At 49.4% G+C, this 23,313-nt stretch overlaps 1 protein-coding gene across 4 annotated transcripts in view; it reads left to right on the forward strand.

Annotated features, from left to right (window-relative positions):
- The first annotated feature begins 257 nt into the window (after positions 1 to 257).
- LOC147892913 (uncharacterized) overlaps positions 258 to 23,313 on the forward strand; it is a 39,003-nt gene continuing 15,947 nt past the window's right edge. Inside the window, exons 1-5 of one of the 4 annotated variants that reach the window (XM_087387049.1) lie at positions 260 to 490; positions 677 to 759; positions 851 to 972; positions 22,872 to 23,060; positions 23,156 to 23,252. In XM_087387049.1, coding sequence (XP_087243175.1) covers positions 365 to 490; positions 677 to 759; positions 851 to 972; positions 22,872 to 23,060; positions 23,156 to 23,252 — 617 coding nt within the window. In that variant the 5' untranslated portion in view covers positions 260 to 364. Of the gene's footprint in view, positions 491 to 676; positions 760 to 850; positions 973 to 22,871; positions 23,061 to 23,155; positions 23,253 to 23,313 lie in introns of all 4 variants that reach the window. The other 3 variants (XM_087387050.1, XM_087387051.1, XM_087387052.1) reach the window with 3 other exon arrangements.

A 23,313-nucleotide genomic window follows, 5' to 3' on the forward strand; every position in this document is an offset into this window, starting at 1 on the left:
GGACACGTGGACAAGGACAGATGTCATTTTATGCTTTTCTAGATCCCTAAAAAAGGGGATCCCATTCGGGCTGCCAAGGGCTTGAGGCCAGGGCCAGGATGGGAAAAAAAGTGTCTATTCCCATCGTAAACCCATCCTAGATGAGGACAAATAGATTCTCATCGTAAACCCATGCTAGTAGTATGCATTGTGCTAAGGCCTTAGTGGTGAGTCTCATTTGTGTGAGAGGGGAGTGTGTCCTTGTGTAAGATTAATGAGCTAATTAATGTGAAAATGTCTCTTAAGCACAAAAGATTCCCAAACGATCATCCTCATCAACAGCATATATTTATCACCCTTTTGCCCTTGCCAGATTTTTCCATCAATGGCGACTCTTGTATCAAAGAAGACAACTATTCTCAATGCTGCAGGCGAAGAGCTCGTTGGAGTTCTGGACGGTAGTGACTCAAAGGAGCTCATCATTCTTTGCCATGGCCTCAACTCTTCAAAGGTGTTTAGTTCATGTGTCCTTGCCTGTATCACTCGAACATGAATATAAGTTACCATTTTGCTCTTTCGTCGATTGTGCACATTCAGCATCCTGGCCACGAAAGAAGATGAAGATGTAGTTAAAGGGCATATATACAATTTGACTTCTCTTGTTCTTCTTCCTGTTCACTTTGTCTATGATTGCCAGGATCGAAGTTTAATAGTCAACGTGGCATCTATGCTTGTGGAAGCAGGCCTGACGGTTTTCAGATTTGACTTTTCTGGAAACGGGTAAGGTCTCGAAGTGTGCATCGTGGCTGCTTGTGTGTAACAAAACAAGTGAACGAACGTCCTATGAACTTCTTTTGAATTATCTGGTCAGGGAAAGTCAGGGGCAATTTCAGTTTGGAAACTACTCAAAGGAAGTAGAAGACCTTCATTCTGTGGTGCTTCATTGGATCTGCAAAGGTCACTCAGTGAAAGCTGTTATAGGCCACAGCAAGGGTATGCTTACTTTTCAAACATCAAACTCGGAAAGTTAATTGACTGAATCTTTTCATGTTTGAACTTCCAGGAGCTCAATTTCAACGGTCACATTCTTCTCGCATAACCTTCCTCTTTTCATATCCTTCTTTGGAGGAGAGACATGCTGTTTTTAAACCCCTTTTGCCCCCCCTCCCCTTTCCAGCCCCGCACTGCAGCCCCTCTTACATTCCCTCTCTTGTATGTTTGGGTACCGGATGTTACTGAACAAGCTTTAGAGTTCAAAAATCACTAAAACTGTATCAATTGACATTTGAATAGGATTACATGTGCAGAGTCCAGGCTCCAGAATTCTTTTGTTTTACACCTGCTCTTAGTCTGAAATGCAAGTTTCTTTCCCACTTGCATGTAAATTAGACTCGTCTTTGTTGAGCCAGGCTTGTTTCTTGCGTTTGCTTTTCATTATCGTCTGCTGAATCGATCAATTGAAGTCCATTGTGCATGGGAAAGTTGTTCCTTTGGGAGAGAAAAGATGAGGGAAAGTTGTTCCTTTGAGAGAGAAAAGATGAGGAGGTTTTAATAATGTAGCTCTTGGGACCCCTATGGAACGGTTGCTGGAAAGCAGCCCTAAACATGTCTGAGGTGGGTAGGAACTAGAATAGGTTGATAATACACTCAGAATCATGTATATAGGTGTTATGTCCACGTTTGGACATAACATGGCTAGTGTTACGAAGGTCAAATTAACTTGGGGTCATGTAACCTAACCTTGGGACAATTAGGACATGATGTACCTTTGGTACAACTAGGTTTGAGACACCTAGGACAACCTACGTCTAGATAAGTTTGAGCCTTAGCTCATTTGGAGCATTCTTGGGAGTGGGGCCTCCTTAGAATACCCAGCTGGGATGGAGCCATCTGGGCCTATGTCTCCGCTCCCTAAAGTCATCTGTATGCAGATGGGGTTGCATGGTATGGGATGTGTGGTCTTACCTAGGAGACAATTGGTCGGGTTGCCTGACTTTCAGGTTGGAGTTGGTCCTTGAGGATCTACAATTGGTTGGTGATGCTACCATGTGGGTCCTTGTGTTAGTGATCTAACCTCTATTGGTCTTACATGTAGCTTGAGGATAGATATCAGGATAGAGTAGAACCTCCAGGTTAGCTAAGGGCTAACGTTGTATGAGCCGCTAGGCTATCACTTGATACTCAAACTCTTATCAAACATAGAGGAAAACAATACCAATGCCAAATTAAAAATATCAACTTTATATTAAAGCTCTATCCAAATTTATATATAATATTTCACCTATCAAAGTACTTTCAAATATACATCAATTAATGTCCTAAAAGAAAGGGCTTTTCTCCCAGGAAAGAGAGTGTAGTTTTATATTAACTTCAAAAAGAAAATTTTTACATCAAGGTTCTCGCCCCTTAACAGACAAAATAGGGGAGATAAGCATCATGGCATCAAACATTATCAAACTGATTCTTCTTTGAAGTGGAGTTTAGGGTGGAAGACCACACTGACAACAAGTGTGTCAGCCAGTGAACCGGCCTGTTTCTGAGCTCTTCAGTCTTTGGACGAGGCAAAACGGACAGACTGTATCGCCTTAGATTGTGACCGTGGTGGCGCAGTAGGTACCATAGATTTACTCATATGAGCTGGGGTGGCAAGACCAGTCTTGAGAGGTGAGGCTAAAGTAGATGCTGAAGGCATTGTAGCTCCTGAAAACAATCCCATGGTGGAGTGGGAAAATGATCCTTTTGCTGACTTTCTTTGAACTCCTTTTGCGTATTTTGAACCGCCAAGCATTTGTGTTGCCCAGGTCTTTTGTAAGACACGATGGTTATCTTTCGTTCTGGTGAGATTGGAGAAGAAACTGGTGTTCCAACGCTAGAGCACAGAGGTCTGTAGGGTGGCGGGGTCTTAAAGACGTGAGGAGGCACATTCTTCTGTTAGAAGGGTGAGGGGACTGATTTCAATTTCCCTTCCGAGAGGTCTTCTGGGAACAGAGGTGGAATGACTGAATCCGGGACAGGCAGAATGACCGAAACCAAAACAGGCCGGCTTTTGGGGGAGGAGTTGTGATGAGGGCTTGGCCCAGAGAGAGTAACCTGCAGACTTGGATTAGGGGGTGGTGAGGCGATGTTATCTGTTGCTTGACTGGTTGGTTCCTGGGGCTGTAGATCCGTTAGGGCCTCTGTGACCTTTTGCCACGTCTATGCTGTCTGTTTGATGAGTGCCGCATCCTTTTGCAAGCAATCATGAATCTTTTGAAATAGAGAGTCAACTTTTTGTATGTTCCCAATGCGAGCCTGAGGTCAACCACCATGCTAGCAAAGAGAAACCAACATCAACAATTTCACCTTTAAAAACAATAGAACACCTTTGAACCCAAATATTCCACAAGACTCTTGAGGGGATATCTCCCAAGAGGATATAATGATAAGGAAAGAAAGAGATGTTCCTCCTCACAAGCTCCCAGACTTGACTCGAGTGGGCACAGTTCATGAAGATGTGAGGGATGTCCTCAGGTATTCTCTAACAGCGGGAGCATTTTCCGTCCCCCAGGCCAATCTGTCTAGCCCTATTTGCTGTCCATACTGCTTTATGTAGACTGAGCCAAAGCAGTGAGGACGCTTCTCTCCTGGGATACTTTTCTGCCAGACTCTATCGAATCTTTAAGCCATGTCCGTGGGCCTGTTAAGTGCCTCAATCAGCTCCTCCTATTTGTCAGCGAGCACTGGTACTGGGAGCAAGGAGCTCTGCCTGGCCCAACTGAATTCCCTTGGTGAAGGTTCAAGCCTGCCTCCCATCTAAGAAAGTATGTCTGTGTCCCACAAATCTCTTCGTGCCTGAATTAGATTAAGATCAAACCTGTTAAGCTTGTATTTTCTTTGCAAGCTGTCCATGTGCCTCTATTCCTATCCCAAATATCTTACCAAACTCAGAGTCCTTTTTTATTCAATCTTACAGCATCCTTGATCCTGTGATCTTCTATCGGGTAGTCACTATGAATGATGGAACACCCAGTCTTCCTTGAAAATCCTTTCCATGTTAAAAATGGCCTCAGGCTTTCCAGGCTCTCCATATGCACTTCCAAAGATCAGACCCTCTGCCACACATGGTTCCTTACCGAAAACTGCCACCCCTTCTGACAGAAGTCTCTAGTGTTTACACCTAATTGGTCTGATCTAGGCTATATTACCTTTGATCAAAGTTCCCCAGAGAGAGTCAATATTGGTAACAGCCTTTATGACCCATTGCACCATGGATCTGGCAGAGGAGAGTTCAAACATTTACAATTCCCACGCCCCTTCCATTTGGGCATAGTGCAGAAATCGCATCTTACTTCCGAATCAATTTTGGAATTTACTCAGAAGATTGTGGAACTTATACTTCTCCATTTACCATGCATAGTAAATGTTTTGACAGATACTGCCATTGATAAACTGAGAAGTATAGTCTAAGAATCACTGATTCAACTCTTTCATCTTGATTTATGCCAGCATAAATCTATTTTAAGGGGAGGAGAATGTTACATCCAGGACTGAACTAAATATGGTATTCTCTGGGGAAAACAAAACTAACCAGGGTATAGGCTTACCAAAGCCTAGGCCTGACTAAGCTGGGATCTAGGATTAGATATGAGGTTAGAGCGTGGTCTAACCCAGGGTTAGGAATAATCTAGGGTTGTGACCAGAGCTAGCATAGGTGAGGTTTAGATCTTGTGGATAGAGCTGGCTGTAGCAGGGAGAAAGCCTAAATTCACTCTCTCTCTACTCACAATAACTGAACTGAGATGGAATACGCACTCAAGTGTGAGACTCTGAGTGAGGAATATAAAAGGAGCCTCCGAAGAGGGAATAAATAACTGAATATCTGTCTGCCCAAAGGGCTGGATACAATGAAAGAAAGGGAATCAACCCTCACTACAAAAGGAAAGGAAAACTGTACTGTATAGAGGGGAAACCCTCACTGAAGATCTGGAACTGAGGGCTGCTGTGATGCAGTCCCTATCTGCTGCTGTACCGGACTGAACCGGGCTGAGAGTAGCATCAACCAGGCAGGGGTGAGTGAAATTGGAAGATGGGCATGGAGCTGCTCGGTGAGCTCCCCCCCTCCACCCGCTGCTGCTCCCGGTTGCTCCGCTCGCTGCCCCCTCCTCGCCGCCCTCCCTCCTTGCCTCGCCACCCTTCCTCCTTGCCTCCGCTCCGCCCTGCTTCCCCGCTCCGCCTCCACCTCCCGCCCTGCCTTCTCCTGCTCCGCCCCGCTCCGTCTCCTCCTTGCTTCCCTGCTCCGCCTCCGCCCCCTGCTCTGCCTTTTCCCACTCAGCCCCGCTCTGCCGCCCCTAACCGTTCCTCCACCCCCGCTCTTCCCCACCTTCTCCCACCTTCCTGCCTCCCGGCCTCCACCCTTCCGCCTCGCACCTCCCCCCGCCAGCGTGCCCCCCCCGCCATTCCGCCTCCCCCCTCCTTCTTCTTTGCCTCTCTCGCCCTCCTTCCTCTTCATCACTCCCTCCTCCTCCTCCTCCCCTTGCTCCCTCCTTCCCCTCCTCCCTTCTTCTTTCCCTGCCGCCCTCTCCTCCTCTCTTCTCCGCCTCGCCTCGCCTCGACGTCCTTCTTCCTTTCCCTTTTTTTCATTTGCCTCCCTGCAGCGGGAGCATTTGAATCTGTCATGGTGAAATAAAATCTTGGTGGTGACCTTTGGTCTGGCCAGAGGGGCTCTATGGCAGCACCCTCGACTTCCACAGCCGTTAAGGTTCTTCTTTCTCCAGCTAACAAGCAACAGGTACAGCAGGCAGTTCAGTCCCTCCAAGACAAGGCGCTTGTGGGCAAAATTGTGGGCCTCACGCCTACACGGAGACAGGTGCGAGAGTGGATCTAGGCGAGCTTGGCATTAGATGGAGACCACATCCAGGAGGTCACCATCTATGAAAGAGGCGTTTTCCTCATCCAATTGAGCTCCCCGAACACTGCCTCGACACTCGTGGAGCAGAGCCCCATCCTCCTTGGCCCGCAGCTTGTTTACCTCTTTCCTTGGTATCATGGGTTCACAGTGGAGGACATGGATACGACACACCATGTCCCACGTTTTTCGGTTACACTCCGCTTCCTAGGGCTCCCCAAGGAGTATCGAGCCATCCTCCCTTCCATTCGTCGGGCATTTGGCACAGTGCTCGAGTCCCCGCCATAGTCGGCTGCCTGAGTTCTAGCAGATGATGGATAAGACTGGTGGTTGAGAGCCCAGAGTCCCTCCCAGAGTTGATTCTTCTCGAGACCCTTGAAGGGGGCACACTTCGCCAGAGAGTGGAGATTTTCAGGTTACCAGGCCAATGTCTTCGGTGCAGACAGATGGGTCACCTTGTAAGAAATCCTAGATTTACTATATTTAGAAATGTGCTAAGGAACAGAAAGGAGACTGAAATAGCAGAGAACAAGGAATAATTGTATTGCTTGAGTGTCTGTAGTGTAGATGTAGTGTGTCATCCATACAATTGGGCCTCTCTTATATAGAGAGCGAAGAGTCACACATGAAAAGGTGTGTACTCCAAAGTGTATGTGCATGAAGAGGTGTGTACCCCTTGTGAAGGGTGTGACCCTTGATGAGAGGGTACATTACAATAGGAATGTCTCTTCAATAGGATGTCTTTTGTGAAGGGTTGTGCCTCATAGGAAGTGTCCCGTCGAAAGGGCATACCCTTCCACAAGTGTCCATTCATCAAACCATCCATAAGTCTAGAAATAGAGAAAGGAATACGTCACAGATCGTGACATCCCCTCCCACTCAAAAGAAGACCCTGGTGGAGATAATGAACTGATGTAGAAAATATCAAGGTAAATTCTGAAAATACTGCTGTAAAATGTAACTTGTACTGCTGTGCCGAAGTCTTTATCATTGAAATACTTTCCTTTGAATGAATTCGGAACATCCGCAGATAATATAGAGATTACCATAGCTGATGCTACAGGTAACCTACTGAGAGCATCTGCAGCTACATTGCGTAGTCCTGGAATGTACTCAATGGTCATGTGAAAGTTGGCCAGAAACTCAACCGAGCGTGCTTGTCGAGCGTTCATGACTAGCTGAGTAAAGATATACTTTTAAGAGTGATGGTCTATCTTGACCACCGAGTCGGCTCCCATGAGATAATGTTTCCAAGAGCGATAAGCATGTACAACGGCAAGAAACTACTTATCATAAACCGGGTATTGGGTTTGGATATCGGAATGTTTATGGCTGTCAAAAGCAATAACTCTGCCTTCTTGCATCAAGACTGCTCCTGTAGCGATGTGGGAAGCGTCGGTCATGACCTCAAATGGAAGGTTTGGGTCAGCAATAGCCATAACTGGTGTGGTAGTGAGTGCTTGCTGGAGTTGTTGGAAACTATACTCTGTTTCGGGAAGCCACTGAAAAACTGCTATGCTTTTCAATAATTCGAACATAGGAGCTGCGATTTCGGAAAACTTAGACCTTTGTAAGGTAGAAGTTTGCCAATCCAAGAAAAGAGCGGACATCGTGAACATTCTTAGGAGTAGGCCAGTTTCGGATTACCTCGACCTTCTTGGGATCCACAGAGATGCCTTGAGCTGAAATAACATGTCCCAAATATTCGAGTTGGGTCTTGAAGAACTCACTCTTCTCAATGTTGATGTAGAGAGAATTTGCGCGGAGAACTTCAAAAACTTGGTAAAGATGTTCTTTGTGCTCATGTAGGGATCTGCTGAAAACGAGGATGTCATCGAGGTAAATGATGACGAACTTATCGAGGAAAGGCCTGAAGATGTTGTTCATTAGTGTCATGAATGTGGCCGGGGCATTGTTTAACCCAAAAGGCATGACCAAACATTCATAGTGTCCATACTTTGTTCGAAAAGCTGTCTTGTACTCATCGCCTTCTTGTATGTGAATTTGATGATAACCTGAACGAAGATCAATCTTTGAGAATTGTGTTGCGTGTAGAAGTTGATCGAAGAGGTCATCGATGCGAGGCAATGGATACTTGTTTTTGATAGTGAGCTTGTTGAGGGTTCGGTAGTCGATGCAGAGGCGCATTGACTTATTCTTTTTTTCCACAAGTAGTACAGGAGATCCGAAAGGGCTGCGACTGGGTCGAATGTGACCTTTGTCGAGTAGTTCGGTTACCTGTCTTTGGATTTCTTCATTTTGAGTGTAAGAAACCCGATAAGGAGGTTTCGACGGTGGATTACTGCCGGGAATAAGTTCGATTGGGTGATGCACTGGTCGTCAAGGTGGTAACTGCTTTGGCAATTCCTGTGGAAAAATATCCAAGTAGGGCTGGAAAGGTTGGTTGAGGTATTGAGGAGGATCCTTTGTTGGTGTCTCCTCTACTGCCGTAACCAATAGAAGTGAAGTCTTTACTTGACGTTTACGAACCCACTTCTTTACTTGTAGGGTAGAGGCAACTGGGGTTGAAGGAGAGTCCCTATAATCAGTTAGCTCAATAAGTTTTCCCTGGTGGACAAATTGGATAGTATGGCTACAAAAACTGATTGAAGGATCATAGTCGTAGAGCCATTGTTGTCCAAGTATGACATCGTACCGAGAAAGAGGCATGATGTCGAAGTTCAACTTGTCCGTATAATGTTGGATGCGAATAGACAAGTTTTTGATCCTGGTGCTGCACAAGAAAGTAGTCCATTTGCAAGTTCAATCTGATAGTCCATGAGACTAGGATTGATGGTCAACCGAAGTTTGTCGACCATAGAACTAGCTAGGAAATTATGAGAGCAGCCACTGTCAATGAGGATAGTGACCGTTGTTCCACGAATCGATCCTTGAACACAAAGTACTTGAGTGGCCAGGGAAGGTTCGGGATTGCTAGCAAGGCTCAGGTGGATGGTATTTGCCATTCGAATAGCTTTGCCTTTCTTGTCTTGTGCTGGGGTAGCATCTTCTGTCTGGGAAGTGCTAGGTTCCATATTGGAATTTTGCTTTGGTCGCTTGGGACAATCGAACCATCTATGGTCGCCTGTGCAGATGGTACAAAGTCCTTTTGTGCTAGAGTTGTTCTTCTTGTCAGTGGCCGCACCTTTATGTTGGGGATGTCGGTAATGACTTTGTGAAGAAGAAGAGGCGCGATCCTTGCAGGAGTGCTTCTGTTGGAATCCAGCATATGATTTCTGAGTCTTCTGGGGATCTTGAGACTGTCGCTGACCTTGATTACCGGAGTTTTTTCGAAACCTGGTGTTATCTTGAGGACGAGCACCTTTGGCCATAGTAGAGTTCTGTGTGCGATTAGCACTCTGCTTCCCTGTGTTTTGGAAATTTGTAATGCGCTCTGCATAAGCAATAGCGTTAGCTGTGGTGGTGATGTTTGCTTTAAGGACATCAATGCGTAACGAGGGATTTAGGCTTGAGATGAAAGCATGAAGGCGATCATCCTCAGTTAAACCATCAATCTCCAACACCAATGTGGTGAACTGAGAGATGTAGGAAGACAGGGAGCCTGTTTGCTCCAACTGTTGGAGTTTTGATCGTGCTTGGAAGTCCGCATTGGCAGGTATGAACTGCTTACGGAGCACGTGTTCAAAACGTTCCCATGTTAACACACTTTTGCCGTCCTTTAAGCGTCTTTGCCACCATAGGAAAGTTGTATCCTTAAGGAGGGAGGCTGCCAAGGCGATCTTTTTGCCTTCAGTGAGGTCAACAGTATCAAAATACATGCACATTTTTGCGAGCCATTGGTCAACTGTTCGGCAATTGCGTTGACCAGTGTAGGCTTCCAGAAGTTTGATGTCAAGTCTTTTAGTTTTGGAAGCTTGAAGTAAACGGTAGAGGGCATGTAGTTCAGTGTTTTCTACCTCTGGTGGGAATGAATCCGCATAGTCGTTTGGTTGCGTCACGTCATCCTCTGTATGTGTGGTACTGCGAGAATCTTGAAGTTGTTGGACTTTCTGGACCAAGTTGGAGATGTTGTCCTGAAGCTGGGAAATTTGAAGTTGCAGTAGTGTTTCGCCTTGTACGTTGACTTCAGGGGTCTTTTTTGGACTTGAGTCTTTGATCTCTGGAGAGGCTTCACGCGAGCGTTGCGACATATCGGAGATTCTTGTGAGAAAAGCGCGAACCTGGGCTCTAGTTTGTACCATTCCTGGAAGAAGATTCGGGCTGCTCCTTGAGGTTGCTCATGTTGGAGGGGGCAGGCGAGGCAGGATGGAACCACCCGTGGAAGTCTGGTAAAGGAGGTCCTGTCAGAGGTAACACTGGTGATGCCGAAATGGGTGTTACTGCTCGTGAGAGGATAGGAGTAGGTTGCAAAGTCCACGGATCTGAGAAGGGATAAGGAGCTGCTGTCGAAAGTGGAGGATATCCAGGAGAAGGAGTGCCTTCAGAGTGTAAATACTGTGTCTTGGGGAAGGTACAACCTGTAGAGGAGGATATCTGGGAGCTGAAGGAGGTGGAGAGTACCCTGGAGATGCCGAAGGTGAGGGGTAAAATTCTCTCCAAAGATGGACAGCAAACTCTTGAGGAATATCGGGTTCTGGGTATCTTCGTGTCTCGTGGAATACAACCTGGACTGTGCTGAGGAAGTAATGTAACTGAGGTGCCTCACGCAAAAGGTATAGGATGTGGTCCCAATCACTAGGAGGGCACGTGACACAGAAGACCCATGATGCCAAAGCTCCGAAATGGGCTGGTTGTGCAATCTGAACACGATATTGTGTGGTAGATGATGCGTGAGGTGTCCTTGAAATGCCGGGTGAATTACCAGGGGTTTTCATGCTTTCAGGGAGCGTCTTTCATTTGCTGTAATTTGATAATGACAAGAGAATCCTTAAAAGCAGAATGGAAAGACTCCACCTGGCATTGATTTAATATGCCAAATTGTTGCATAGAAGAGGCCTGCAGATTTCTGTCCGGAGGTCCATGTTGCAATGGGTGGCGAGGAGCAGATCTGGGCCTGGCATTTAAGAGGCTGTCTTCATCGCGATAGGAAGCTGAAACTGCTGCTGATCTGGCAGGAAAAAGGTGGCGAAACAAGGGGAGCAGGCTATCAATGGCGCAACAGGCTGCAGGTACCCAATTCTGGATCGCAATAGGGGCTGGCGCACCAGGCTGCTGATGTCAAGAAAGACTAGCGAAACAGAAAGGGGGAGGCATGGCTGTCAATGGCGAAAAACTGGTTGCAGGCTGATTTGCGGCAGAATGGCTGGCGCTGTGCTCACGCTGCAGGCTGGCAGGAAACAGGGCCGTAAACTAGCGAGACTAGGGGCTGCAGATGGCGAGGGGGCTGGCAGCCAAATGGCGAGGGCAGGGGCTGGCAGCGAAATAGCGAAAGCAGGGGCTGGCAGCGAGATGGTGCAAGCAGGGGCTGGCAGCGAAATGGCGAAAGCAGGGGCTGGTAGCGAGATGGCGCAAGCAGGGGCTGGCAGCAAAATGGCGAAAGCAGGGGCTGCGCAGCGAGACCAACCTTATTTGACGAAAATCTATAGGGCGTTGAAAAGGTACGTCCCTTTTGTCTTTTCGTTTGGGCTGCCTACATTGGGTGGTTGCCCAAAAATTAAAGGGTGGGTTTATTAACCCTTGGGTAGCTAGGGTAGACCTAAGGTTTGGGGCTGGGTTTTCCATTTTAACCCCTCTAGGTACCCTTTTTATAAGTGCTTGGTGCCAAAAGGTGTGCCTATTCGAAGGGGTGTGACCCTTGGAATAGGTGCACCTTTTCATGAAGGGGTGTGTCCGTGTTTTTAAAAGGGGTGTCCCTACATGAATAGGTGTGTCCTTTTGTCCACGATGGGTTGTGTCCCTTGGGTGAGGAGTTGAAACTCTTTTTTTTGCGCAAAAAGTAGTGCTAGTTATATTACTTGAAAGCGAGAGTACAAGAAGGCCTAAAGGCCAGCGGGCTGTAATCACAAAACGGATTCAGCCCAAGGAGTCAAAATACTAAATACTAAATACAAGCCTCTTAGGGCATAATCATCGGAGAGTGGACAAACAGCCACGGTGGAGGGGCGTAATGCCACTGAAGACTCTGAGTGGAGTGCTGGAAGAACAACTCTCGGTGGTCCCAGTTGCGAAGGAAACGTCGTCTTTTTTCCTTCCCTGCCCGGGACTCTCCCTGAATCTGATCCCACTGACCCTTGAGCGTGTGAATGATCGTGCTCCAGATGTCTGCTAGGGTCTGGGTAGTAGAAGTAGTCTGAGCTTCTACAGTCTGCGCGCATCTGGAAGTCCAGATATGCCAGCGTGCGATGCTCCCTATGATCTCCCAAACTGGGTGCCGAGGCATCGCTCCTGCATCTGTCTGTGTCAGATGCCAAGGGAAGCTGTCCATGTATGCCTAGGTGGCTTGCGTGATGAAAAAGACGGGATCCTGTCTAGAGAACTCATAGGCCAAGTGATGTCCCGGCTCAATGCTGCACCAGTAAACGGCTCCCCAAGTGATCGGTCCTAGCTCGGGTGTAGCCCTCGCTAAGATCCCCATGATTCCCTTCCAAACCATCTGCGCATGTGAGCAGCTCCAAAGGCAATGCTTCAGGGACGACTCCTCCTGAAAACACATCTGGCAATGCCCCTCCTGCCCCATCTGCCTCAGCCAGCTGCCAACTGGAAGCCCCTTGTGTGCCACCATCCAAAGGAAGTAGGAGATCTTCCTCAGACGCCAGCTAGCCCAAAGAGTCTTCCAAAAAGTGCGAAGAAAGACCAAGGATATCCCCTGGGCATACCACCTATGTGCCTGTGTGGGTAGCCCACGCTGAAGAGCCCCAAGAGCACGCCGACCCGTGCGTGCACTGTAAGAAAAGAAGGGGGTAGGGTTCTCTGAGGTCTCCGATGGTGGCCAACGCCACTCTCCTGGGTCCCACTCCACCTCTGTCAAGGAACGGCCCTCCCATATCCAGAGTCTCCAATCCTGGTCCTGCATAATCAGGGGGTCTATATGCCACGTCTTCCCTTGCAGCCCTACAATGCGAAGGCGCTGCCAGGGAAGCTGGGGGTCGATCACGGCCTCTCTGCTTTGTAGGCGATTGTTGTCAGTGATGGAGAAGAAGTGTACCGAGGAGTCCGAGAAAAGGCCTGCCACCACCAAAGGAATGCCTCGTGGAGTGAACTGTCCTAGCCACCTCTCATCTCCCGGGAAGAGTTGTCCGGTGACTGCGGGAATCCTCCAACCTGCAGGGATGGCAGCATCAATCTCCGCTCGTCGAGCCTAGATCCCACGTGCCGTACCTATTGCTGCTGCCAGCTCGCCTGGGCTCAGCTGACTGTAGACGTCCCTCCAAACCCGGAGCGAGCGCGCGGGCCCACGCGCCCAGAGCGCCCAAGGGATGTGGGATCTCTCTGCAAGCTGACGACCTGTATCATTTGTCAACTTGCTGCTCCAGATCAGGGGCTGTCTGTCTATCTCCTCTCGGCAGCTAGGGGGAACCTGGGAAAGGCTGTGTCGCAACTTCCTCCAGACCGAGATGAGGCTACGGAGGAAGGGGGAACGGGGCTGAGTCAAAGGAGCTGAAGTGAAGATCCATCGGATAGAAGGCTGCCAAACACCCCCTCTTTGGGGAGTACACGCACTGAGACCATGCTGTAGCAAGAGCTTCCACGTCTGCCCTCCTGGGGTCAGACCGCGGATGACTAGCTTGCCAAGAAGTGCCTGACTCTGCAGTTCTGGATCTATGATGCCGAGGCCGCCCTCTGCCTGGGGGAGAATGATCGTTTGCCAGGCGACCCTAGCTCTGGTGGTGCCGGAACCGTATGAACCAGACCATAGGAAGTTCCGCACCAGTCTCCTCAGCTGGGCTACACAAGACCTTGAGAAACACCAGCAAGAGGCCACATACCAAGCAGTGGCAAGAAGGACCTGGTTGACCACAAGGGCCCTGCCTGCCAAGGAAAGCCGAGCCGTGCTCCAGAAAGCAAGCTTTCGTCGTATGGAGGCTAGGACCGGCAAGAACTGCTGAGCCGGTGTGATGTCCAGGCCTACCTGGAATCCCAGGTAACGTGTCGTCTGTCCTCTAGGGATCCAGCGAAGCCCTAGGAAAATACCCCACTGTGAGCTGGCTCCCGGATCCGTAAGAAAACCAACTGACTTATGCCAGTTGATTTTTGCTCCAGCCGCAAGGCAAAAAATCTCTAGGGACAGTCTCACTCGCTCCAGTGACTCGACATCATCCTACGCATATAGGGCTGTGTCGTCTGCATACTCGTAGTCCAGAAGCTCTGCATCATCTCGAATAGGGAGACGCATCCCGCGAAGACCAGTGGTACGGGCTCGAAGGAAGTGGGTCATGGCCCCCGCAAAAAATAGGAAGAGGTAAGGCGCTAATGGATAGCCCTGACGCACCGAGTGCTCAAGTGTGAATCTCTCCCCCATCCTGCCGCTAATGATAACCCGACTGGAGGCCGATCTGTAAAGGCTAGCAATACCTCTGATCCACTCGTCCGGGAAACCAAACTGAGAGAGTGTACCTTCCAAGAAGGACCAGTCTACCCTGTCGTACGCCTTCTCAAAGTCGAGAAGGAGTATGGCAAAGTGCTGGCCACTGTGCTGGGCCCATTCCGTCGCCTCTAAGAAAGTGAAGATGTTGTCCAAGATGCTGCGATCTTGGACAAAACCAGTCTGGGTGTCATGAATCAAGTCGTGTAGCAGGGGGCGGATGCGGCTGCTGATCATCTTGGCGAGGATTTTGTAGGCGGTCGGGAGGAGGGTGATTGGGCGCCACTGTTTGATCTCCTGGCGGTCCCCCCCTTTGGGGATGAGGCAAATCAGGCCTGTCGCAAGGCTCTCTGGCATCTGCCCGTTGGAGAAGATGTGCTGGAAGGCTGTGAGCAAGGGCCGGTGGATCTGCTCCCAAAAGGTGGTGAAGAAAGCTCTAGAGAGGCCATCCTCACCTGGGCATTTCTGCCCATCAATAGCGCTCACCGCATCCTGCATCTCCGCAACAGTGAAAGGGACGAGAAGGGCGTCGTTCATGCTGGGCTGCACGAGCGGCGGTGTAGATCTCCACACCTCCTCCCTGCAAATGCGGCCACGAGGGTCTGGGGTCTCCTGCTGGAACAATGATCTGTAGAAGTCTGTCGCCAAGTCCCGGACCTCGTCTGGATCTGTCCTGATACTACCATCCTGCGCCCTAAGAGAATGGAGTTGTTCCCCTGTTGACCTCTGTCCATGAGTCCTGAAGAACTCTCTGCACATCCTGTAGCCTTTCCTAGCCCAGAAGGACTTGGAAGCATGAAATGAAAACTCTGAGCGACGTTGGGTGATCGCTTCTAGCATGGCTCGGGCCCGAACCTCCTGCTGTCTAAGCTCCTCAGAGCCTGGAGAAAACTGCTGCATCCTCTGAATCGAAGCGAGATCACGTCTGAGACCCCTCTCCCACGCCCAACACCGCTGTCTGACCTGAATCGCCTCTTGTTGGCAAATGCGGCTAGACTCAGCAAGCGCCTGAGCTACCTGTGCTGCATATCGCTGGTGGGGTCCCAATCCTACTCCCATAGGTCCACTATCTTGCTGTAAACCGCTGCTCTGGAGTAGATGGAGTCTGGGATCCGGCATGAACGTGGAGGTGAGGACTGAGAGGCTGAGTCCAGGACTAGGATGATTGGGGCATGGTCTGAAAGTGTCTTCCCTGGAACCACTCCTGACTCTCCTCCTCTGCCAAGCGCCCAATCACTGACATAGAAACGGTCCAGCCGCTCCAGAAGTCTGCCTCCCTCCCTCCTGTAACCCCAAGAGAAGTCCAGACTCCCGGGCCATCTGCGAAAGGAAGGCTCCCTCCAACTGTCCCGACCTCCCACTGCGAAGAGGAAGGAGTCCCAATCTGCCTGCTCTGCCTGAGCTATACCGAGGAACTCTGGGCCCCGTCCCTGCTGATCCTCTAAGGTCTCAAGGTTGTTGAAGTCCCCTCCTACAATCCAAGAGTCCATCTCTGGCAATAAGTCTGTCAAGGATCTCCAAAAAGCGGATCTACGTCTGAGATCAGTCGGGGCGTAGATATTGAGGATGCCGACACGGGATCCCTCAATATGCAAGCCCACCCAAAGCGCACGTCCTGGGATCATAGTGCCAAAACCACACACATGCTGAACTAGAGAAGCGTCGATGGAGGTACAGACACCCCCGCTCCTCCCTTGCTCGCCAATCGAAGGTTCCCAGTAGGTGTGGGAGCGTCCTGTGAGGACCTTCCCACAAATACTGGTCTGTGAAGCCGAAAGCTTGTGTTCCTGTAGTAGGAGCACATCTACCTTTCCCACCAAGGCTGGTTGGAGCTCCTGTCTAAGCACCATCTTCTTGGGGCCACTGGTGCCTGATGAGTGGAACCCGTTAACGTTCCAAGAGATAATGCGTAAATTCATGAGGAGGGAAGGTGGGCCACAAACAGCTGTCTGCTTGCGGTCGAAGTCGAAGTGGTCGGAGGATGTCCTGTGTGGAGACGAAGGCGCTTCTGTGAAGGTTTCGAAGGAGAGGCCGGATCATCGGCGGACCCATCCTCTAAAACCTTCAGTAGAGGGGAAAGGCCCTTCGTCCCGTGGTGGTATGCTCTCTCTCACCAGCTCGACGCCTCTACCAAGGAAATGCTGTAGAAGCCCGCAACCTCTGAAGTCCTCCATGGGCGAAGCCCTTCCACGTAGGCCCACTCCAGCGGTGGTCTAATAATGACCAGGAGTCGGAAACGTTTGGCGCCGTGGCACCAACGCAGACGAACATCACCCTCCTGCACTGCTGCTGAAGAAGCTCCGTTGCTTTGCTACCAATCCAGTCCTGCACCTGCTCCTGGGACTGGTCTCGTATCGTCTCCCAAACATTTTCATTCGTCCATTGCTCATTCCCTTCACTGGAGATAGTGAAGGAATAGCTAGGACCATCGTGTGGGGCAAGGATGGACACCTTACCCTCCGCCCCCTTGCGGAGGAAGAAGATGCTGATGTCTGCATCCAAGTAATCCCAAGGACCTGCTCGGTAAAATTTCAATGGAAGAGCTCTAGGAGCAGCCCTTGGGCATGGGGACGAAGATGAGGAGTGTGAACCGGAAGGAGGGGTGCTGGCCACTTGTGGGGAAGGGCCTCTCCCCTCCGCCGGGCCCGGAGGGATAGGCGAGGGTGAGGTCTGTGCTGGCTTCGGGGCTGCAGGTGGCGTAGGTGGAGGGGGGGATTCCCTCTGGATCATGCTCGAGGAAGAGAGTGGAGCGGAAACCACTGGTGCGGAGGGGGATCGTGGAGGGGGTGGGGGTCGGAGAATCGAGGAGGAGGGGGGAGGGGGGGGAGGGCGGGGTGAAGGATGAGGGGGAGGCTGGCTGACCTTCTCCTTTCCCTTCTCCTTCCCCTTACCGGGCTGCTGATGAGTAGGGACCATCGGAGGGGGCTCTTGCTGTAGATGGGGCCTGCTTTGCTTCCCTTCCGTTTTCGTTTGACCTCTGTCCAGCCTTCCCCTTCGGGAGGGGACGTCGCTGACTGGTGCGGAGTATCCTGAGTTGCCTGAACGGGGGTTTTCTGAGGTTCTGTACCCGTGAAGCGAGGACATGAGCGAGCTTGGTGTCCGAAGCCATGGCATCTCAGACACTGGTTTGGGCGACCAGTGACGAGAATGCGCTGCGTCACCACACCTGTGTCTGTCTCTATCTCGAACTCCGAGGGGATGCTCTGTGGATCAAGGATTGCCACTTTGACACGTGGCACCCCTTGGGCTGCCGTCGCATCAACGCAGGTGTCTTGCATGGGCTAACCAAAGTGCGCCCCTAGGTCCTTGATGATTGGGCGAAGCTCGGTTGCGAGACCTGGGAAGATAAGGGTAAGTGGATGGCGAGGAATGCGAAAGCGGGCATCGAAGTCCGCTACACTGAAACCCCTGTACCATGGGACCATGAGGATGATCTTCCCACCCACAGAAGTAGGGGATGCCAACCATTTCTCATTTGACCAGTTGGTTGCTTTTCTTCTTCAGGAGGAGCGTCATGCAAATCGCAATGCTTCTATGGCTAGCATAAAAACAAAGGCAAGGCAAGGTTTCAGCTGGTAAACCCCCTCATTCACATGCTGGTCATTCTCATGGTTCCTCTTCTTCAGGAGATAACAAAAAGAAGAAGAGATGTAACTATTGCAGGAAAATTATTTTGAAGGCAGGAAGTGGATTGCATCTGAAAAGAAGAAGAAAGAGTTTGGTCTTGCAGTATCTGGTTCTTCTAGTTCAGAAGATCGACATGAGTCAGCTAATTTTGCACAAGACCAGCATTGAGCTTTCTTGGTTGCATGTCAGTATAATCTTGATGTTCATGATGCTTGCATGGCAATTTCAGATGTTCATGATGCTTGGTTCCAACCGTCCTCCAATCAAGAGAATTGACTCCGTGTCCAACAACTAAGGGGAGAACCGACTGCGAAACTGAAATAGAAGTGCCCCCCTGGTGCCCAAGGTAGGTGACCAAAAAGTATGGCCAGAAAGCAACTTGCCTGACTTGGCACACTCTCTAGAATCCAGTTTGTGCTCCTGAATAAATAAGATATCAATGGAACCCCCAGTAACACCTGGATGAAGCTGATCCCGGATCAGCTGTCTAGGCCGCCATGTGGGATGCCACCTAGGCCCTGTATGTTCCAACTATTAATCCTCATCAACGGGAGGATGTAGAGTGGAACACCTTACCTGACCTACTGGCGGAAACAAACCCCTCAACAGGGAAAGACCTCCTGCTCGAGGAGCGAGGAATGGAACCAAGTGGCAGAAAATCAACAGGGGAAAGAACCCTGCCACCTGAAGAAGAAGCCCTGTCATAAGGAAACCCAATCACTGGCTCACCAAAAGTAGAGGGCACAAACTCCTCCTCTGGGAAATCTGAAGCATCTTCCAAGGCTGAAAATGAGTTCCTGTGAAGCAAGCCAGACACCGGAGTGCGAAGGATCCCTTCTGAGGGAAGAGGATCAATAGTGTAAACCATCCCCTTCCCCCTATCCAAGGGAGGAAGTGAGCACTGCTCTCGATCCTGTGTCCGCCCAGCCGCGGAGACCTCTACTGCCTTAGGGAGAGTGTTTGGCACCGCTGGTTCCAGGGGAGAAGCTGCAACCAGGGAGGAGGTCGAAGCTTCATCATCTCGGACTGTGCGAGGTGAGACTAGAGGGACAGCCCGAGGTGAAGCAGGGTCCACTAGTGTACCCTCGTGAACTGAAGGTGTCCTTTCTGGATCTTGTATGTGCCATAAAACAGTGGGGCTGTCCTTGAATTGCACCTTCCTATCTCAGGAAAGAAAATCTGAAGCTCTGATACCAATGTAGCAGGGATAAAGCCTAAACTCACTCTCTCTCTACTCCCAATAGCTGGGCTGAGATGAAATAAGTGCTCAAACACATGTGGAACTATAGAGTGAGTGTGAGACTCTGAGGGAGCAAATACAAAAAGAGCCTCTGAAGAGGGAATAAGTAACTGAGTATCTTGCCCAGCGGGCTCAATAGACTGAAAGAATAAGAACTGTATGAAGAGAATAAACCCTCGCTACAAAAGGAAAGGAAAACTATACTGTATAGAGGGAAAAACCCTCACTGTAGATCTGGAATTGATGGCTGATGTGATGCAGTCCCTATCTGCTGCTGTATCCGACTGAACCGGGCTGATAGCTATCTGAGGAGGGAACTGGACTGCTGCACCTTTCCTGCCCTTGATCCAGGCCTGCAGACTGCTGCTTTGCTGAAGGCTAAGCATTGAAGGAGAGGATGAGAAATGAGGGCCAAGGGGCTGCCTTTTATAGGCCCCCTTGGGCCCTAGAAATGGCCGACCAGGTTGATGTACCCACTAGGCCAGCTTCCTGCCCTGACTCGATTGACTGTTGGATCCCCTGATGGCAGTCGGACCTGCTGACTTGGTGCATTGACTGCATTTACACCTGGCTGTGTGGCTACTGATAGCATGGAGCCTACGTGGCAATCCATGTGCTTGCCCATGCACTGCTATGCGGCAGCCTAGTATGCACGGCTGAAGATGCGTGTGACACTGACTCCCTAAAGGTGTGGCATGGCTAAGCTGTACTTGGCAAAGTGTGGCCATGAAGTAAAGTAAAGTTACTTCATGCATGCGTGCTAAAGTATGGGCTTACAGCTAAAGATAGCTGGGGGGTTGGCTTATAGGTATAGGCCAAGGGGTTATTATGAGGGGCGAGGAGTGTGCTCCTCTAGACGTAGACCTGCTGGCCTGGGAGCAGGGCGTGTGGTATGGTATGCATGTTTGGACTTCGAGGAGCGTGGGCTCTCTGTGGTGGTCTACACCTCCAGCTCGGGGTGGCTCAATGTACTGGGCCTACGGCTGGGAGGTGAGCTGCTAGCTCCAAACCCTATGGGTTGTTGATGGGTGCGTCTGGTTTGATTGGACTTTTGGTTCAAAGTTGTATCTTTCTAGGGTTTGGGGCTTACTAGACTTGGATAAGGGTTGTTTCACCGAAGGACCCTTTCATTTTCATGGACTTCGTGGGACCTCTTCTAGCATCCACAGGTACGCATAATATGCAATGCATGACTATTACTGATTGCTAATTAAATTTTGTATGCTTGTACCTTGCAAATGGACGGCCTCTCGGGAAGAGATTGATAGGCAACCCATCATGTGGAATGGGTGCCTCACTCTACGTGCAGTGGTCCAGGTGGGAGAGGGGACCTGCTTCTTCTATGGGGTCTTGGAAAGCTTTCCGCAGGCTTCCAGAGGAGACCAAATCAAGGTTGACAGGACATCTCAGAGGGAGTGCAGGGAGGATCTTGCAGATTGAGGCAGCCCTTCCAGAGGTTTGGGTAGACACAGATGATATGCCACTCACTTCCTCCACTTGGGCAGGTACTTTTTCGAGAGGCGGGGTTCCGCTTCAGGTTTTGGCCTTCCGAGATGCACAGGAGGATGCTTTGGTTTTTAGTGTCTAGGAAGGTGGCAGATTACTCAGGTCCACAGAGGACATCTTGCTTGAGTCTGCTTTTCAGCCTATCAGGGTTGTAGGTCTGTTGATGCAAGGATCAGATTCAGAGTGGTTCCTAGACCCAGACCCTTGGCTACTCTCCACGGGGTCTTGGAGGCTCTGGCTCTATGGGGGAGTTTCCATCAGGTATTTGGAGTGGGACCCCGGAGAGTGGGAGTGGATTGACGCAGGGCATCGAGAGAAGAGCATCCCCTTCTTTCGTTACACGGTCAGTAATGCCAGGAGATTTCAGCTTAGTAGTAGAGGTTGGAGACCCTCCAGAGTTCCTCATTGGGAGACTTTTGGTATTACAGCGGATCAGTAGAGGTGCTTCTGGAGGAGGCTCTGGAAATCCCACAGGAATAGAAGATCACTATCTTCTTTTGGCTTTCTATCCATGGAGGGATTGCAGTGAACCTTTGGAGGTCCAGGTTCGGAGCCGACCCTACATGCCCTCGATGCCTTTCTGCTTCGGAGTCTATTCAGCATTGCTTATGGGATTGCAGACAGGCGAGGTTGATTTGGATGGGGGTAGCCAGGATTTTCAGTCACTTTGCCCATTCTCCACTTTTTATGACATGAGGCTCGGTGGCTTGGCTTTCTCTTACAGGACCTCAGGTTTTCTATGAGGGAGTTGACTCCTCTCGGGCCATTTCGGTTCGACGTCATCAGATTGAGTCCTGTTCGTTGGATGTGGTACCACACCTTCCTTTTACAGCTGTACATGCCTCTGTGGATACTTCTTGGGAGATTCTAGCGAGCATAGCATCCTGGCATATCTGGAGAGCCAGATGCACAGAGGCTTTGGAGGGTACTCAGGTTCATCCCTTGCACACATTGGCTAGTATCTGGATAGACATCGTACTTACTTTGATGGCCGTATGGACGGGTATGCAGGGGGACTCCCGTGCAGCCTCAGCTAGGAGGGCTTCTTTCTTCAGGGAATGGAAGGATTCTCCTTTCTTCTCTGAAACTACTACAGGGTTGAGGTGGCACTTTCAGCCTCAGCCTTGGTTGTTTTCCACCTCACTCTGACGGGGTTTTTTATTTATCCTCATGATTTCATGATGTATTCCGCTTTGAGCTTGCTCTCGCGGGTTTTTTTCTTACTTAATAGAAGTCTTTTTCTTGGAAAAAAAAATGGATGGCCATCGTAGACGCAATTGCTAGCCTGTTCACATGTTATTGGTACCCCATTAGCGGTTTTCCTTGCTCAATTACCTTGGACAGGGACCCTAAGTTCACTTCATACTTTAGGCGGGCCTTGTTTGATAATTTTAGCACAAAGTTACAGCTATCGAGTGCATTCCACCCGCAGATAGATGGGCAGACATAGATCTATAATCTTGGCATTCGATGTTCTCAAAGCATATTGTCATGATACACAATCAAAGTGGGAATAGTACCTTCCATTGGTGCATGCATCCTCAATACATGGATTCATCCAGTATTGGTCGCACACCTTATGAAGCCGCTTTTGACCAATTGTTCTCATCCCTTCTAGCTCCGATGGTTTCTCCGTCTCTTTGAAGCCAATAAAACTGAGACAAAACTCGGATGGTTTCTCTGTCTCTTCAAGAGACGGTCAGTATTTGTTGCTCATCTTCTCGCACAACGTTTTTTCGGTCTTGTTGCTCATCTTGGACATCACTGAGTGCTGGTCCAATATATGGGACATCATTGAGCGCTGGTCCAATATAGGGACGCAGCAGCAGCGATGGGTATTTCATCCAGCAGGCTGTTTCAGCATCTTCTCTCAGCTCATTCCTTCTCAATTCATCTGTTTTCTGAGCTCTCTCACTCATGCAGACACCTGTATGCCCGCGGACAGCACACGCCTCATTCTCAGCCTTGCAGAGTATTTAATGTATACTAGTCTTATGAAGATATATATATATATATAAATTGAGATGACATGGTACACATTTGTATCTTTTGAAATTGTATCATAAAATGAGGTACTTGCATGTAGGCTAAAATACTTTTGGTTCAAGTGTACGGCACTAGCTTACATGTTTTTGACAGTTACAAATTTGCAGGTGGGAGTACAGTGTTGTTATATGCATCCAAGTATAGGGATGTGCATACAATAGTGAATGTGAGTGGTCGTTTTGACTTGAAGGGTGGCTTGGAACAAATCCTAGGTGAAGAATTCATGGAACAAATTGAAAAAGGCTTTTTGGACGTCAAAGATAAATCTGGTACTGCAACACATTTTCAGCATGAAAGTTAGTCTCGTTAGTTAATGTAGATTGCTCAGCCATGCATCGAGTTTGGAGTCTGATTATTTTGTAAAATTTCTCACTTGTAATTCTGATTATAGCAGGGATTGTACAATATCGTGTGACCAAGGAGAGTTTGCAGGAACGATTAAATACAGACTTGAAAACTGCAGCAGCATCTATACCCAAGGATTGTAGGTATGATGTATGACATGAGTTTGTTAACTTCTGACAAGATGTGTAATATTTTGCATGACCA

Source organism: Dipteris shenzhenensis, chromosome 16 (genome assembly GCF_047967505.1).
Source record: "Dipteris shenzhenensis isolate YYH24624 ecotype China chromosome 16, Dip_SZ_1.0, whole genome shotgun sequence".
In the NCBI taxonomy this organism is placed as follows: domain Eukaryota; kingdom Viridiplantae; phylum Streptophyta; class Polypodiopsida; order Gleicheniales; family Dipteridaceae; genus Dipteris; species Dipteris shenzhenensis.